This window comes from Pyxicephalus adspersus, chromosome 11 (assembly GCF_032062135.1).
Source record: "Pyxicephalus adspersus chromosome 11, UCB_Pads_2.0, whole genome shotgun sequence".
Classification (NCBI taxonomy): Eukaryota; Metazoa; Chordata; class Amphibia; order Anura; family Pyxicephalidae; genus Pyxicephalus; species Pyxicephalus adspersus.
The window spans coordinates 17,460,187-17,475,366 of NC_092868.1; the positions used below are offsets into that span (position 1 = coordinate 17,460,187).

The 15,180-nt window shown below is 38.6% G+C and overlaps 1 protein-coding gene across 2 annotated transcripts in view; it reads left to right on the forward strand.

Annotated features, from left to right (window-relative positions):
• Positions 1-15,180, forward strand: part of LOC140341415 (synaptotagmin-A-like) — a 206,234-nt gene that overhangs the window by 102,532 nt on the left and 88,522 nt on the right. For both annotated transcript variants that reach the window (XM_072427167.1, XM_072427168.1), the window contains exon 2: positions 68-231. In XM_072427167.1, the coding sequence (XP_072283268.1) occupies positions 68-231 (164 nt within the window). The remainder of the gene's footprint in view (positions 1-67; positions 232-15,180) is intronic.

A 15,180-nucleotide genomic window follows, 5' to 3' on the forward strand; every position in this document is an offset into this window, starting at 1 on the left:
GATTGTTTTAAGCCATACATTTTTTAATCAATTTTATTTCAATTGTTATTTCTTTTTTCTTTCACAGCTCTACAATGAGCCAGGAGCGTAGATCTGTCGAGTTGGCATCTGAGCAGACGCATGCAACAGACTTTCCAGAGTCCCACCAAAATGGCACAGATGTATCTACCAAGCATAATGTCTTCTCAGACATGAAAGACAAATTTATGAATGAACTCAGCAAACTACCAAGTAAGTAGATTTAATATGTGGTATTCATTTTTTTCAGGGCCCCTGTGTGCTAAGAATCAATGCATCTCCATTTGTCCTTTAGGAGAAATTTTCACTATGGATTTTACAACTATATGGTTTCAAAGGAAATATTAGTTGAGACAAAACATTATTCACAAACTCTACACATGCAGCTTTGCTGAAAGGTTATTAAAGGTACATATAGAAGTAAAAGGTTGGGGTGATATTTAAATTATTTTTAATGTTTCCAATGAATTTAAAATATATTCTGATGGAAACAAAGACTCGGTTTGTACATCTATAAAATCATTATTTTCTCATTGACAATAGGCAGAAGGAGAACCAGTGTATTTCCAAACGCTCCGGGGGGGGGTCACACTTTCATATGCATACCAGACTCGGCTAACCATAGATGCCCTGAATCCCCCCCATTTGTGTCTAAGTGGGAGGCTGAACTGAACATGCGCTTCTCAGACGAACAAAAAGACATGATGCTGCACTTTTGTCATAAGGCATCTATATGTAATAAATATCAGGAGACTAACTACAAGCTGGCTACCCGCTGGTACAGGACACCTGATCGGCTTGCCAAGCTCTTTCCACATACTGACGGCATTTGCTGGAGATGTGGTATAGCTCAGGACAGGCTGCTGCATATTTTTTGGGAGTGGCCCAATTTGCAATTTTATTGGAATTCAGTGGCTGGAATTATCCCTAAACTTGTTGATGTTGATATCAAAGCCAAACCAGCCTTGGCACTTCTTCATGTCTCTGACTTCTTGCGCAAGGTGTACAAGAATTCCCTTTTGAGACATCTATTGAATGCTGCTAAAGCGTGTATACCTGCTTGCTGGAAGAGCACCTCTCCCCCGACTGCAAGTCACTGGTTGAGAAGGGTAACTGATATCTATCATATGGAAGATATGATATCCAATGTGAGTAGATTTTTGTAGCTGATCGGATTTGTCCCCCCCCCCCCCCCCTCCTTTTTCTCTCCATCCTTTCTATATATCCTTCCTTTGTTTTACAAAAAAAGAAAAATTAAAATACTCAGGTTCCATTTGGTTATACAAGATCCTGTTTATGGTATTATTATTGCACTTTACATGTATTTTTGGTTTTAACTTTGACCCATACTGTACGATTGTTTTATATTTTGTATGAACCTTAATGTTTTTTCACAATAAAATTTTTTTGGAAAAAAGAAAGAGTAGCAGTGTATCAAAAGCCTTAGGGGCAACTGGCTCCCATAGGATGAGGAATTTGTTCCTATTTAAAAAAAGGGGGATTCAGAGATCAAGTGAACTGAGTTCCCTTGCTTTAAATCTGTAATAAGCGCTGCTTTACTAGAATGACTCAAGAGTCAAGCTATCACCTAAGTTCCTTTGTGTCCAAACTGTCTTCCTGCAGTACCTTTAAATATATATATATATATATATATATTAGGAGATTAGCATTTAAACACACTCACTGCAGAGAGGTTTTTGAAACCCCTGTTCTATTTTTTTTTTCATAAAAGACTCCAAAAACAGAGCAAAATTCACAGCATGAACCCCCCCCCCTCACACACACACACACACACACAAATTTAAGCCTTTTCGCTTTCTGACACTCTTTATAGAGTCGCCAAAACTGTAGGGACCTACTCCCAGCTGACAGGTTTCACACAGCCTTTCTGTCTGAGCCACACCTGGCTTTAAGCTGCAACTCCCCTGATACAAAGGTGCCTTTTTATTAAAAGCCAGGTGCACCAGAGCCATCCTTTTTTGTTGGCCTGGAAAAAGAGAGGAGTGCTTGGCCCACCCATTGCTTCAAGGATATTCAAGGCCTGAATCCCAAATAAAAAGCTGCAATTCTGCAGCAACACAATTGCTAACAGCCTTACCCAGGACCTTGAATCCCTTTTCAGGGAAAATAGAGGTGGATGATGCCAACTACCCTGCAAATCAGGCATCATATATTCTATCCTGTTACAAATTTGTTTTTGTAAAATCATACATTATTAGCTGTACAGTCAGATAAGCAATGAAGTCTAGTCACCAACATTTGAGCATTTCCCACTGAACAGAATACTTCAAATACACTACAGGTATAACAGAAAATATAAATTATATATTATAATAATAACTTACTATGTTTATTAATATGTATATGTTTATACATTTTACCATTCTATATAAAAGTGTCAAATTTTGGATGAAAATCAATACTGGGCTTATACTTTAATGGTTCTTCTAGCACTACATACACTGTTAAAAAGCACACAGTATAACTTAATGAAGCATTACACTGGTGTTATTGCTTTGACACATAAGCTGTGTGGCTCATTGAATGGGATACACTGCAAATATGAGACAGACACTTTTTTGTTCATTGGTCTCTCTGTTGGTGTATTTATTTACTTTTTCACCAAAATGAATAATGCATAGAGAAAATATAACAATATATATTAGAAATGATGTGTTAATATTTGAAGAATTGTGGAAATGGTTGTCTTTGTAACATTTGTTAATACAGCAAGTTACTTTTCTTACCACCAATTTATTCAGATGTGGTGTGTGTATATATATATATATATATATATATATATTGTGGGAGTTAGCTTGACAAATGTTAGGCAAATAGCAGGACTGGATGCATCAGGGTTTTAGTTTTATTGAGAGAAAAAAAAAAAACAACAACAAAACTTACTGCACCTGGACTCTTCTCCAGCAGTGGGGAAATTCCGGGATGGACTGCTGGAACAGCCACACTGCAATTCCTTTGAATTATAGCACTGAGACCAGCAACCTGTATGGCACATATCTGCCCTCTAGTACCTCTAGCAAGTGTATTCTCCCCAGCCTTGGAGAACTTTAATAAATTAGGGCCATAGAGTTAAAGTCAACTGAAACCAAGCATCTTTTTAGCCATATGTAAGGGTGACATTCTTCCCACTGGCCAGCAACGTAAGAGGCATTTTTCCCAATGACCACCACATCTACTGTGAGCCGTGGATAAAATAATTACATGGGGGGTTCCCTGAACACCTGAAGGTAAGTTCAACGGGTTTTCCCCATGTTAAAAGGGTCCAGAAAGACTGGTCTGTAACTTGTAAAATGCTGTAGACTTTCAAAAACCTGCGCCAAATCATCAGAGGAACTCGGCTCGATCCAACACTCTAACCAACACGCTGCACAGATGATCTGATGAAATTTTAGCTCCAAAGTACGTTAAGACAGAAAGCACAGGACAGTGTAGTAAATTTTTTAAACAAACTGTCATAACCAGCTCTGTCAAACAAGTTTCCCTTCACCCCATATAGAATATGGAGATTTTTAAAGCGCTAAGACTTTTGAAGGGTTAGGTTCTTTACACATTTTTAGTATTTCTCTAACAGACAGCAAAAACTTTAGTAGGTTATGGTTACCAGGTGTCAGACATCGACCTGTTTAATAAAAACCCTTGCTGGTATGTTGCCAAGTAATAGGTAACCCTTACAATAGGTAGAGGTGGCACAATCTGCCAATCCTGTCTATATATATGTTGTTTACAACCTATAGGAATGTAACTAAACAATCACTTTAAAATGTATATTGTGACAGATTGTCCCTAGGTAGGGTAGAAAAGGTCAGAAAAGTGTTAAAAAGGCTCCAGGGAAATGAAAGTGAGGATATTTTGAATATGTTTCCAGGAAGAAACCTGGTTCTTTAGGGCCCTGGAGCCAGCCCAACCCAATCCTGACTGGGTTAATATGGAGAGTTAGAGAGGTGTGCTCAGCAAGAGGGTGCGAAGGTGTGCTCAGCAGGAGGCTGAGAAGTTGTGCTCAGCAAGAGGCTGACAGAGGAGGAAGTAATCAGCCAGAGGGATGCCAGGCTGAGAGAGAGCCAGAGTGGATTCCAGGCTGAGAGAGAGCCAGAGTGGATTCCAGGCTGACAGAGAGCCAGAGTGGATTCCAGGCTGAGAGAGAGCCAGAGAGGATTCCAGGCTGAGAGAGAGCCAGAGAGGATTCCAGGCTGAGAGAGCCAGAGGGATGCCAATCTGAGAGAGAGCCAGAGTGAATTCCAGGCTGAGAGAGCCAGAGAGGGCTGCCCTGTGAGAGAGAGTCCTAAGTGTTCCAGAGGAGGAACTGATCAGCTGGTTGAGGGAAGAGAATCAGCCACTCTATTGTAGGCAGGTGTTGATCAGAGAGGCTGAGAAGGAAGCCAGTGGATGCCAGGCATGAGATGGGAACAGAGCTCCGGGGAAGCCAGAGTACAAACAGCATTACAGAACTGTGAGTTAACAGTGTTGGCATAGTGCATATTAGTGTTAGGGCACCAAGTGAGGTAGTCATTTGCCCAGTCAGGTTTCTACTATTCATTGTTTTTTTGTTTTGCTAAATAAATAGACAGGCAGGAGCCTGTTTAAACTGTGCATTTTTGAAAGCTGCTGTCTGATTTCTGCTATACTCTGAAGCCATTGCTAGGGGCGATCCCACAATATATTGAACTTTTTATCTAAATGAAATTGTACAGAGGCATAAGACACATTTAATTTCATAAGCCAAGCTTTGTAATGTCTGTGAAAAATAAAATAAATCGGGTAAAACTGAGAAAGAGGTTCAGTATTCTCTGGTAGTAATAACGAATGCAAAGCCCTATGGGATTCAACATTTAAAAAGATAGGATAAGCAGAAAAGGATGCCTTTTTTTGACAATAATACAATATATATTACTGAACATTAAGCTGGTTAAAGAGTAAAATTTAACTACACAAAGCTCAACTGAACTCAAAATATGGCTTAATATAGTACAAAAAAAACATTTTTCAGTGCATAAACCATGTTTATCTAATCTCCCAACACGTTTCGCCATGTGGCTTCTTCAGGGGTACATGGAGATTTTAAACTAGTGTAATACAAAATAGACAAACAGTAAATGAGAAATAGTAAATATCAGAATTACAGTACATAGTACATATAGTCATAAATGACAAAGCTTAGAGCATAAGGCCATCATTCTGAATGGTAATACTTGGAGTAACCAATATATGTTGGAAACTAAAAAGTCCAAATAAGTTTAGACAGTATGCTAATACAATGTTGATACAATCATTCAACTTAATTATATCTATTTATTAGATTATATGTTAGTTATATTCAGATGATACTTACTATTGTGGTAATGTTTGCTGGTAAGGATAAGTGGATACACCAGTAATCCCTTCAAGAGGAAGGTAGGTAATCTGTAATATTATGGCATAAAATTATAAATGTGATTCAAGGTTTATTAGGGAAATGGTGGATTCAAACTAAAAATGCTTTGTAACATTCAGATGAGTTTTTAAATAAAAAATGTAAGGATAAATGTAAAAATAAGCCATAATGTTATGGGTAAGGTGTATTAGAGCACTTACTGGGATTGGTACGGACTGATAAGTTCCAAGGGTAGAGAGAACCCTGTGAGCTTGTACAGAATTACTAGAAGGGGGTAAATTGAAATGGAGAATATTTGGGTTAAAAAAAGAGACATTGAGGATAAATAACAGGGATGTGGTACTAAACCTATATATTCTACTCATATAATGATAAAACTTACCAACTCCTCACCCACTCAACCACCTACACAAAATATCACCTGAGTTTTTTCCTCTACCTATCCTTCCCCCTTACTCTACCACCATCTTCAGGTGCCATACAAAAAACCAAGACCCTCTCTTCAAAGAGACATCCTCCCCAGCTCAAGTGAAGGGGCCTTTAGATCAGAACCTCTCCAAACTAACACTGCAAAAAACATTCAATCTACCATCTTACTCACAAAGGCAGAAGCAGAAGTATTACAAATAAGCCTATACTTTTGCCCATTTGTTGATATGAATACATTTATTTGATTAAGGACATTAATGTCTTCGCCAGAAATCTGACACTATGTTGGATAAAAACCAGAATGAGCTAACCAATGCTTTCCAAAAGCTCTTAGAGTTTAAGGATTACAATATTGATGACTTGTAAACACTAAAAGCCCTGTATCAACTACTAGAAGAAAACAAAAATTTGAATCCCTAGTGGATTCCCCTTGACCCAGTGAACTACCTTCGCATTTACCCTTTAAGAGGTCTGAAGTCAACCTTTTCCCCACAATTATCAACCTTTCCCCATATCCAGACATTTGTGAATTTGGTCACAAATCAAATAAAGAAGTTGAAATTGGATATTCCTAACCCAGAAATGAACTTGGATACTTCCAGAATGACAGATTTATCCAGACGTTTACAATCAAAACTATCAGATAAAGGTGGCAACATTGTAATCCTCACAGTCACCATTATGAATCTATTTGCTTTAAGATTTTAAACAACAAAGAATGGTACCAGATTATTCAAAGAGACCAAACCAAAGAATTCTACAATGAATATTATGCCTTCATCGCATAAGCCCTTTCAACTGGCATTATTGATAAGAAGTTGAAAGATTATCTTTGGACTAAACAACCCATCACATCTACCTTTTATTCACTGCCTAATGTCCACTAAGATGTTAGGAATCCATCAGGAGGATCTATCATCTTGGGTAGGATCATTTTAATCAAACACAATTGAACTTGTAGATACCTATCTCAGACAACTGGTAATAGAGATGCCTTCCTATTTGATTGATACAATCGAACTCCTCAAATTTATTCATAGTACCAACTCTCGTAGGAATTGACGTAGAAGCCCTTTATTGCAGTATTACCTATGAGAAGATTCTTGAATTCATATTAACACTTTTCAGTATACGGAATACAACAAAGATTTCAATCAATTTATAATTTCTCTACTAAAGTATATTCCTACTAAAAACTTTTTCACCTTCAAAAGGTAACTTACCAAAGCATGAAAGACGATGGTAATTTCCTTTGACCCAAATTTCACCAAATTAAACTGGATCATGGTAAACGACAATCTAATATATACTCTCAAAAACACCTTAGATAAATTTGACTAAATCTGGTAACCCTAGATGACTCATAGGTCCAGCTAAATGGAGAATATTTTATATTTTCAGACCAGGCTCAACAGTTTAAAAAAGGGTAAAACTACCTCAATCCAGATACTCACATTTCAAAAAAGATTCCTGAAGCAGGTCTTGACCCATCTCTCACCTCTTTCCCAGATAGAATTGACATCTTGATGTTTTGTGTAATGTCAATGTTGTTTAATTATTTTTGTTCTGTTCCAATAGTTAAAAAAAGTATGTAAGCCCACATAGGGGCATGATATGTAACCAAAATATTGAATTGTTTTGGTTTTCCCATGTTAAAAATGTATTAAGAAGATTGAAATACAAAGAAGACTAATATTTGCAAATTCAGGGGGTCGCTAGTTGTGCACCCTCCTATGCTAATTTGTACCTGGGGACTCGGAACAGAACCTTTTCCTGGACCCTGGTATGTCTAAATACCAGCTCTTTATTCAGACATGGCTATGATTCATTGATGACGTCTTGATTATCTGGACAGGACCAAATTTGCTGGATCATCCAGCTTCACTGATGAAAGTGTATCCTTTCCAGCCTTGGAGAAGTTTAATAAATCAGGCCTATAAACTCAAATACCACATTGATTGTTCCTCCACTGGAATTACTTATTTGATCCTTTGCAATTGTGGATGCTTTTATGTCGGGAAGACAAAAAGCCTTCCGTGAAAAAAATATACGAACGCGTATATTAAAAAAAAGTGGTAAAAGTGTTACCCCAGTTAGTTACTATGTGGGAACCCATCATAACTTTGACATTAAAGCTAACACCTTTATAGCCCTGAAAAGATATTCCTACAACCCAAGGGGCAGTGATAATGATCAGAAATTATTGCAACATAAGACAAAATGTATATTGTCACCCTAATGCTTTTTGACTTGTATACATCTAGTTTTTTGTACCTTGGAGTTACTAAGGGATAACAATCAATAACACGTCTTGGTGTGATTGACTAACCACACTAGCAAACAATTATGGTTGTATTACTTAAATGTGTAATATATATTTCTGGTTCATTAAGTTTTCCTATGTACACTTTTTGATTTCATACTCTCACAGACTATATTATGCTCTATATAACTGTGCACCATCAATTTAAAATCTTGTAAAACTTTGTATGGTCTACTTACATTAAACATTTGTTTTGCTACCCACAACTTGTGAACACTATGCCATGTCTACTATAATACAATGCCTATTCGTTCATAATGTCAATTACAAACAACATTCTACATGTTACTATTTTACCAAATTCTTCATGTACAATGTTACACTATATATCCTGTTTACACAATATTATTTAACTGAATAGCTTTAAAACATTTCATAGTACTGTCAATTGACATTATTTATAGTAGGATAACTTGCTGTCTTTCCCATAATACTTGACTCTGCATTCATACACCCCCCTCCTTTCCATTTACTAAATTATACTATTTCATTACTATTCATCTTATCTCACAACATTGCTTTAACATAATTACAGAGCCATCACATGCACACAATTTCTCATTAATATTTGCTTTTTCATTTATCTTGTCCCCCCCCACTCCATGTATCATGCCCTTATCTCCCACCCCTCTTCCAGATGCTTCTTCTCTCCCCCTGTCCCTACTTCCTGGTTCCCCTTCTCCTTCCTTCTCTCAATGCCCAGGGTTCTTCCCGTTGATGAGCTTGACAGCTTAGAGTCCCGTCCTTTCGGCTCTCACTGAGCATGCGCAGCTCTATGCATACGCAGTGAGTTCTCATAGATGCCACTTCAATGTGGCATATAAGGCGGGGAATCCATACAGCTCCCTGCAGGGACGCAGCTGCAACTGCTGCAACTGTTATCTTCAGGCTGCCTTCACTATGACCTTATGAGAGACTTTATCCCTAGGCTCTTGCTGTAGGGACTCCTCAGACCTGCCATCTCCAAGTAAGATATTTAACTTTACTTTCCATCATTACTAACCTATTCAACCTTGTTCTTACCCAATTATTTCTTTATTCCAATTTACCCTCTTTTAGTAATTCTGTTTTTCTTTTCTTTTTTTTTTCTATAGTAATTGTTGAAACTATTTTCTGAGAGAGCCTGTTCCACATTTTCACAGACTTTACAGTGAAGAATCTCTTCCTTACCCAGAGCTTAAACTTCTTTTCTTCTTTTCCTCCAGATGCAAAGTCTGCAAAGTCTGGTGCCCTCTTGTTCTTTTTAACAATCTTAAAGTTGGGAAGAGAGTTCTCTATATGCACCATTATATATATTTATACAGGGTGATCATATCCCCCCTTAAACGTCTGTTCTCAAGGGAGAATAGATTCAGTTAAGCTAATCTTTCCTCATAGCCGAGTTCCTCTATTCCTTTTTTATTAAATTAGTTGCCCTTCTCTGCGCTCTCTCCATTTCCACAATATCCTTTTTGTGAACTAGTGCCCAATACTGGATTGCATACTCCAGATTTGGTCTGACCAATGATTTGTACAGGGGTAGGATAATATCTCGATCTCTGCAGTCTATTCCTCTTTTAATACAAGAAAGTAGTTTGCTAGCTTTAGATATTGCAGCTTGGCATTGCATGCTTTTATTAAGCCTATGATCTACAAGAACCCTCAGATCCTTTGCTTTTTATGACTCCCCCAAATGTATTCCCTCTAGACGGTATGCATGCATGTTGTTAGCCCCTAAGTGCATAAATTAACATTTATCTATATTAAATGTCATTTGCCACTTGGTTGCCCAATAAAACAGTACATCCAGGTCTGCTTGTAGATTATTGGCATCCAGCATAACCTTTGCAAAGTTTAGTGTCATCTGCAAACACAAAAGTGGTACTTTTAACCCCAAACTCTATATCATGTATAAATTTGGTAAAAAGTAATAGCCCTAACACTGGACCCTAATAACGTTAGACCATTCAAAGTATGATCATTAATCCTTACTTTCTAGATGAGATCTTTCTATACATCCTGTATGGACCTGTAAGGTTCTCACCAGACACCAGTCCCCCAATCTAACACTGCAGTCGTCACCTTTAGTAAGCCCCTGCTCAGCCTCAGGAGACTGGTTGTGTCTCCCAGCACTCAGCTGCCCCCAGGACTTACTGTGCAAGGGGTTTGTGTCTGAAGATAGGCTTGCAGCAAGCCAGAATCCTAAAGATAAAGCAGTACCAAGATTCCAACAGAGACAAGTCCAGAATACAGAGCAGAGGTTATACACAGAATATCCATCCACCAAACAAAGTACACAAGTGCAAAACACATGCAGAATCAGGTCACAAGCTAAAGGTCAGTTCAGGCTGCATACAAACAATAGCTCAGAAACAGACAAGGTCATCAACAGTAAATCAGACAAGGCAGACTTCAGCACAAATTAGCTCAGCTATACGCTACAACAGGCACTGGTGACTGGTAGCAGAGAAGCTTTAAAGTCCTAGCAGCCAATAGCAGTGCAGGACTGAATCAAGAGCTGATCAGCCTCTAGATTTCCCTTCAGCTATTCACAGCCTAACAATGGATGCTGGGGATGCCAAAAATACATCAGGCTGCACGGCTAGGGAAGCAGGGGTTGCTGCTATCTTAGTTCTCCTGGCTGCTGCAAATGACATCGCTGGACAGAATAAACAGTGTTTTATACTGCGATGACACACAGCACGGAGTTGTCGGACAAATGAGCCTCTCCTAACAGTACCTAGTTCCATTACATAGTTTGATGTCATCTGCAAACACAGAAATGGTACTTTTAATCCCAAACTCCACATCGTTGATAAAGATGGTAAATAGTAAAGGCTGAGGTGCAGGATTTTGAGACAGAATTGAGGTCAAAGAAGCCAGAGATCAGGGCAGGGGTCAAGCAGGAGTAGTCAAAGATCAAAGCCAGAGTCAGTACACAGATCAGTAGCTTAAGGTGCAGGCAAAAATCGCAGGAACCTTTTTTTTTAATTTAAAAAAAAAAAAAATATTATGCTCATACTATTTTAATATACTGTAAAATAAATGTTAATGAAATGAACATTTCATATGTACTGCTTTTACACAAATAAATCCAATGTATTGCATTCAATACAGTTATTTTGTATTGAATGCAATACAAATGGATTTTGAATTTCCTGCCCAGCCCCACCTGCAGTGTGCACACGCACCTGTGAGATTGAGAAACAGCACTCACTGTTCAATGTCTGTGTGTAAATAAATATAGGACTGTCATTCTGCATTTCAGCCACAAGATGCCGCTGTTTCTTAACACAGCTAAACAGGTTGCCAGTATTTGTATATTGATACCGTTTCCCCTATGATAAGACACTGTCTTATATTTTTTGAAGTGCCAAAATATGCCCTAGGTCTTATTTTCAGGGGGATGTCTTATTTTTCAATGAAGAAGACTACAGTACACATTTATTGTTGAAAAAAAAGGAAATTTATTACCTGTATATGGTACAGTAATAACGGTAGTTGTCATCACAAATCAGCATAGCCAGACAAACTGTGCATCCAATTTCTTGTTACTACGGTGTCATTGTTTCCATGTACAACAATCTACCGTATGGTACGGTACATTTACACATTTATTCAATGACAATCAAGTCATCATCTTCTGGAACATCATCATACCAATCCCCACTCTGAATTTCCAGGTCAATTACTTCTGACTCCATTTCTTTTAGAATCAGTGGACCAAATCTCTCATGTTTAGCAACTGTCCTTAAATGAGTACTTCTTATCAAGGTAGCCTGCTCGTAGTGCATGTTCAATGCAACTATCAGTGATTTTCTCCCATGAATTCTTCACCCAAGTCACAACCTCTTGCAGTTTAGGCTTCACAAAGTTTCCGCGCTGATTTCTCTCCATTCTATTTTCAATGTAGTCATTAATTTCCATGATTGTCCTTGAATGGTTTGTTTATTGCAGTATCAAGAGTCTGGAGATAGGCCGTCATTCCTGCGGGAATCATTACTTGATCTATTTTTCATTCATGAAGAAATTACTTCATTTCTTTAGCACGGTGAATGCTGGCTGCATCCCAGACTAGTAGACCTCTTTGGCTCCCTCGCAAAACAAGTGGCAGCATTAAATCAACCCACTTTCTTATAACTGCTTGTGTGGCCCAAGCTTTTTCAGTTTCAAGAACAAAAATTCCTGAAACACGTTCCATCTTTTCTTTCTTACCCTTAGAAATGATTAGAGGTGTGATTTTAGTGCCATCCAGACGAATTGCCAAAATACAGGTAACACGTGCACTTTCGTAAGCAGTGGAGGAAACATACACTGAGGAGGCACCCCGGTGTTCAATTGTTGTTTGAGATGATTGGCCCATAAACACTGCAGTTTCATCCATGGCAATCATGTTAGAAAGAAATCAATATTATCAATAAAGGACTTGAATGCAAGTGCTCGCTTAATAACTTGAGCATCTTCCAGCCTAAACAATGTTGTGGATCTTCTTAAAGACAGTTCATTTCGCTGAAGGAAATTATCCAACCAGTGTTGTGATGCTTTGAAGTTTTCGGCTATGTCAAACTGTGGGGCCATTGCAAGGGCAAATTCTTGAATCTGAGCCCTAGTCACAACCAAAGCCTTTGCTCTCCTGTCAACAAACCATTCACAGATCAGATCCTCCAGCTCGGGAAATGTTGCTTGCCGACCTGATCCACTCTTGCGTTTTTTAGCATTTCCATTTTCCACTTCTTCAATGAGTTTACCATACTCTGCTCGCCACTTGCGGACCATTCGGATATTCAACATCTTTTCTTTGCAGAAAGCAGGAGTTTGGCCCCAAGATTCTTCCACGATTCTCATCTTGTACTCCATCGCACTGCAGCCAGCATCAAGGAGTCACACAGAGGCACACAGTGGCATACAGTGGTATCGGTGGATGTCTTATTTGCGGGGGGTGCTTTATTTAAATTATTTGAGCAAAAATTGGGGGGTGGCTTATTTGATGGGGATGCCTTATCATCAGGTCATCAGGGGAAACACGGTAGAAGGTGTGGTTGTACTGAGAAAGAAGAAGACAGGAAGCAGGAGAGCAGACATTTTGCAAGGACTATGTGTGAAACAGAATCCGCTCGCATCCAAGTGTCAGCACGTTCTAGAGTCTAAGGAGCTGTGGCTGAGGGAGGCTGACCACTGTCCAAGGCAGATCCTGTCCAGAGGAAAAGGATTGTTTTCCAGAAATGCTGAAAGAAGCTGAGGAACGGAGCGCTGTCTGTCTTGCAGGACCTCATGTTTGCTGAAGAGACTTGTTGTTGTTGTTCATTTAAAAGACATCATTGGATCCAGAACAAGACCCGGGTCAGTAAAATCGTGCACGCACCGCATTATAGGATTGGCGCCTGAAATACCAGAGACTGAGATTAGACATGCAGTTGCTAGTAAGTTAGGGTCTATGTGTGTGGCAGGTCATAAAAACCAATATTGAAAGAGGGCGCTGTGCTGTCCTCCGAGCTGAGTGTATGTAATGTAATTTTCTTTGTCTTTATATTTGGAATTTTGTTCATTGTTATATTAATCAGTAAAGTACGTTCTGTTTTACATAAGCTGGTGTAGGTGTTGCCTTCCCCGTTTGTGACTTCGCTGTATCCTAGGAAGCCCCCGGTACACGGCTTACACACCAACGTCACCGGGAACTCCCACTGTGACTCATCATGTGCAGAAGATGCCGGAGGAAGACGAAAGAAGACAGAGATCGCGGCAATGGACAGCGCGGGATGCCGGCGGATCAGGTAAGGCTGTATTTACTATTACTTCCTATAGGTTTACCTACCTCGAGTGTGACTCTGGGTTACCGCTTCCAGCAACTTTTTTCTACTGGGATACTGCTAGGAAGGTTAAGGGGCCTACATGATTCGATCTGATCTTTTTGCTATTATTATATTTAAAACATTTTTGGGGATTTGCCTTACTTTCCTTTGTAATCTGTCATTCATTTTGAAGTTTTGCATATTTTTTCCTATTACATCTTTTGTTATATTCTTTATAGTTTTCAAATGATGAAGGTGATCTTCATTTTTATATATTTGGAATGCACTTTTCTTGTTCTTTATGGCTTTTTTAACATTTGCTGTGAGCCACATAGGGTTTAATTTTAGCCTGTTAAACTTATTACCCATTGGAATATATTTTTCAGTTTGTATGTGTAGAACAGACTTGAAACATTCCCAGCTCTGTTCTTTGTTCTTTGAGGACACTATTCTCTCCCAGTCCTAGTCACAGGAAGCCGCCCTTAATAATGGAAAATTTGCAGACACGCCTTCCTCCCTGATGTTCAGCTCTCAACCCTCCATGGATGCCTAGCACAGTTTGAACAATGAACTGTCCCTTGAATTTACCCTACAATACAAAGACATATGACACTGGGGAACAATTTTGAACAAATTTTTTGTTGACTTTAATTCTTAGTAAAATTTTTTTTAGTGAAAATTTCCGAAAATAACAAGAAAAATAAATGTAACATAAAGTATCCTAGTCTATTATAGGCTATACGCCCAGTGGCTCATTTAGATGAAATCCCAGTGCCGGTTTTCATTACACTACCCTCTCTTGAAGAACATGATTATGGTGATGAACTAGGTGACAACAATGATGAAGAGTTTGAAATTGAAGAGGACTCTGTAAGGGATTTGATCAGCATTTGAGGATTTGAGTTGTGATTTGGGACTATCAAGGAAGGCTTCAGAACTCCTAGCATCAAGACTGCATGAGAAAAACTTACTTGACAAAGGAACAAAGGTATTGTACTTTTAAACCAGAGAAATTGCATTTCTGCAGTACTTTAGAACTAACAGTGACTTTGTGTACTGCCATAATATATTTGGTTTAATGGAGGAATTGGAAATTCCAATCTATAACTCAACTGAGTGGCGACTATTTATTGATAGCTCAAAGCGGAGCTTAAAGTGTGTCCTCCCTCACAATGGCAATATATTTGGGTAAGTCCCAATGAGCCACTCAGTTTCTCTTTGTGAAAAATATGCACACATAAAGGGAGTCATTG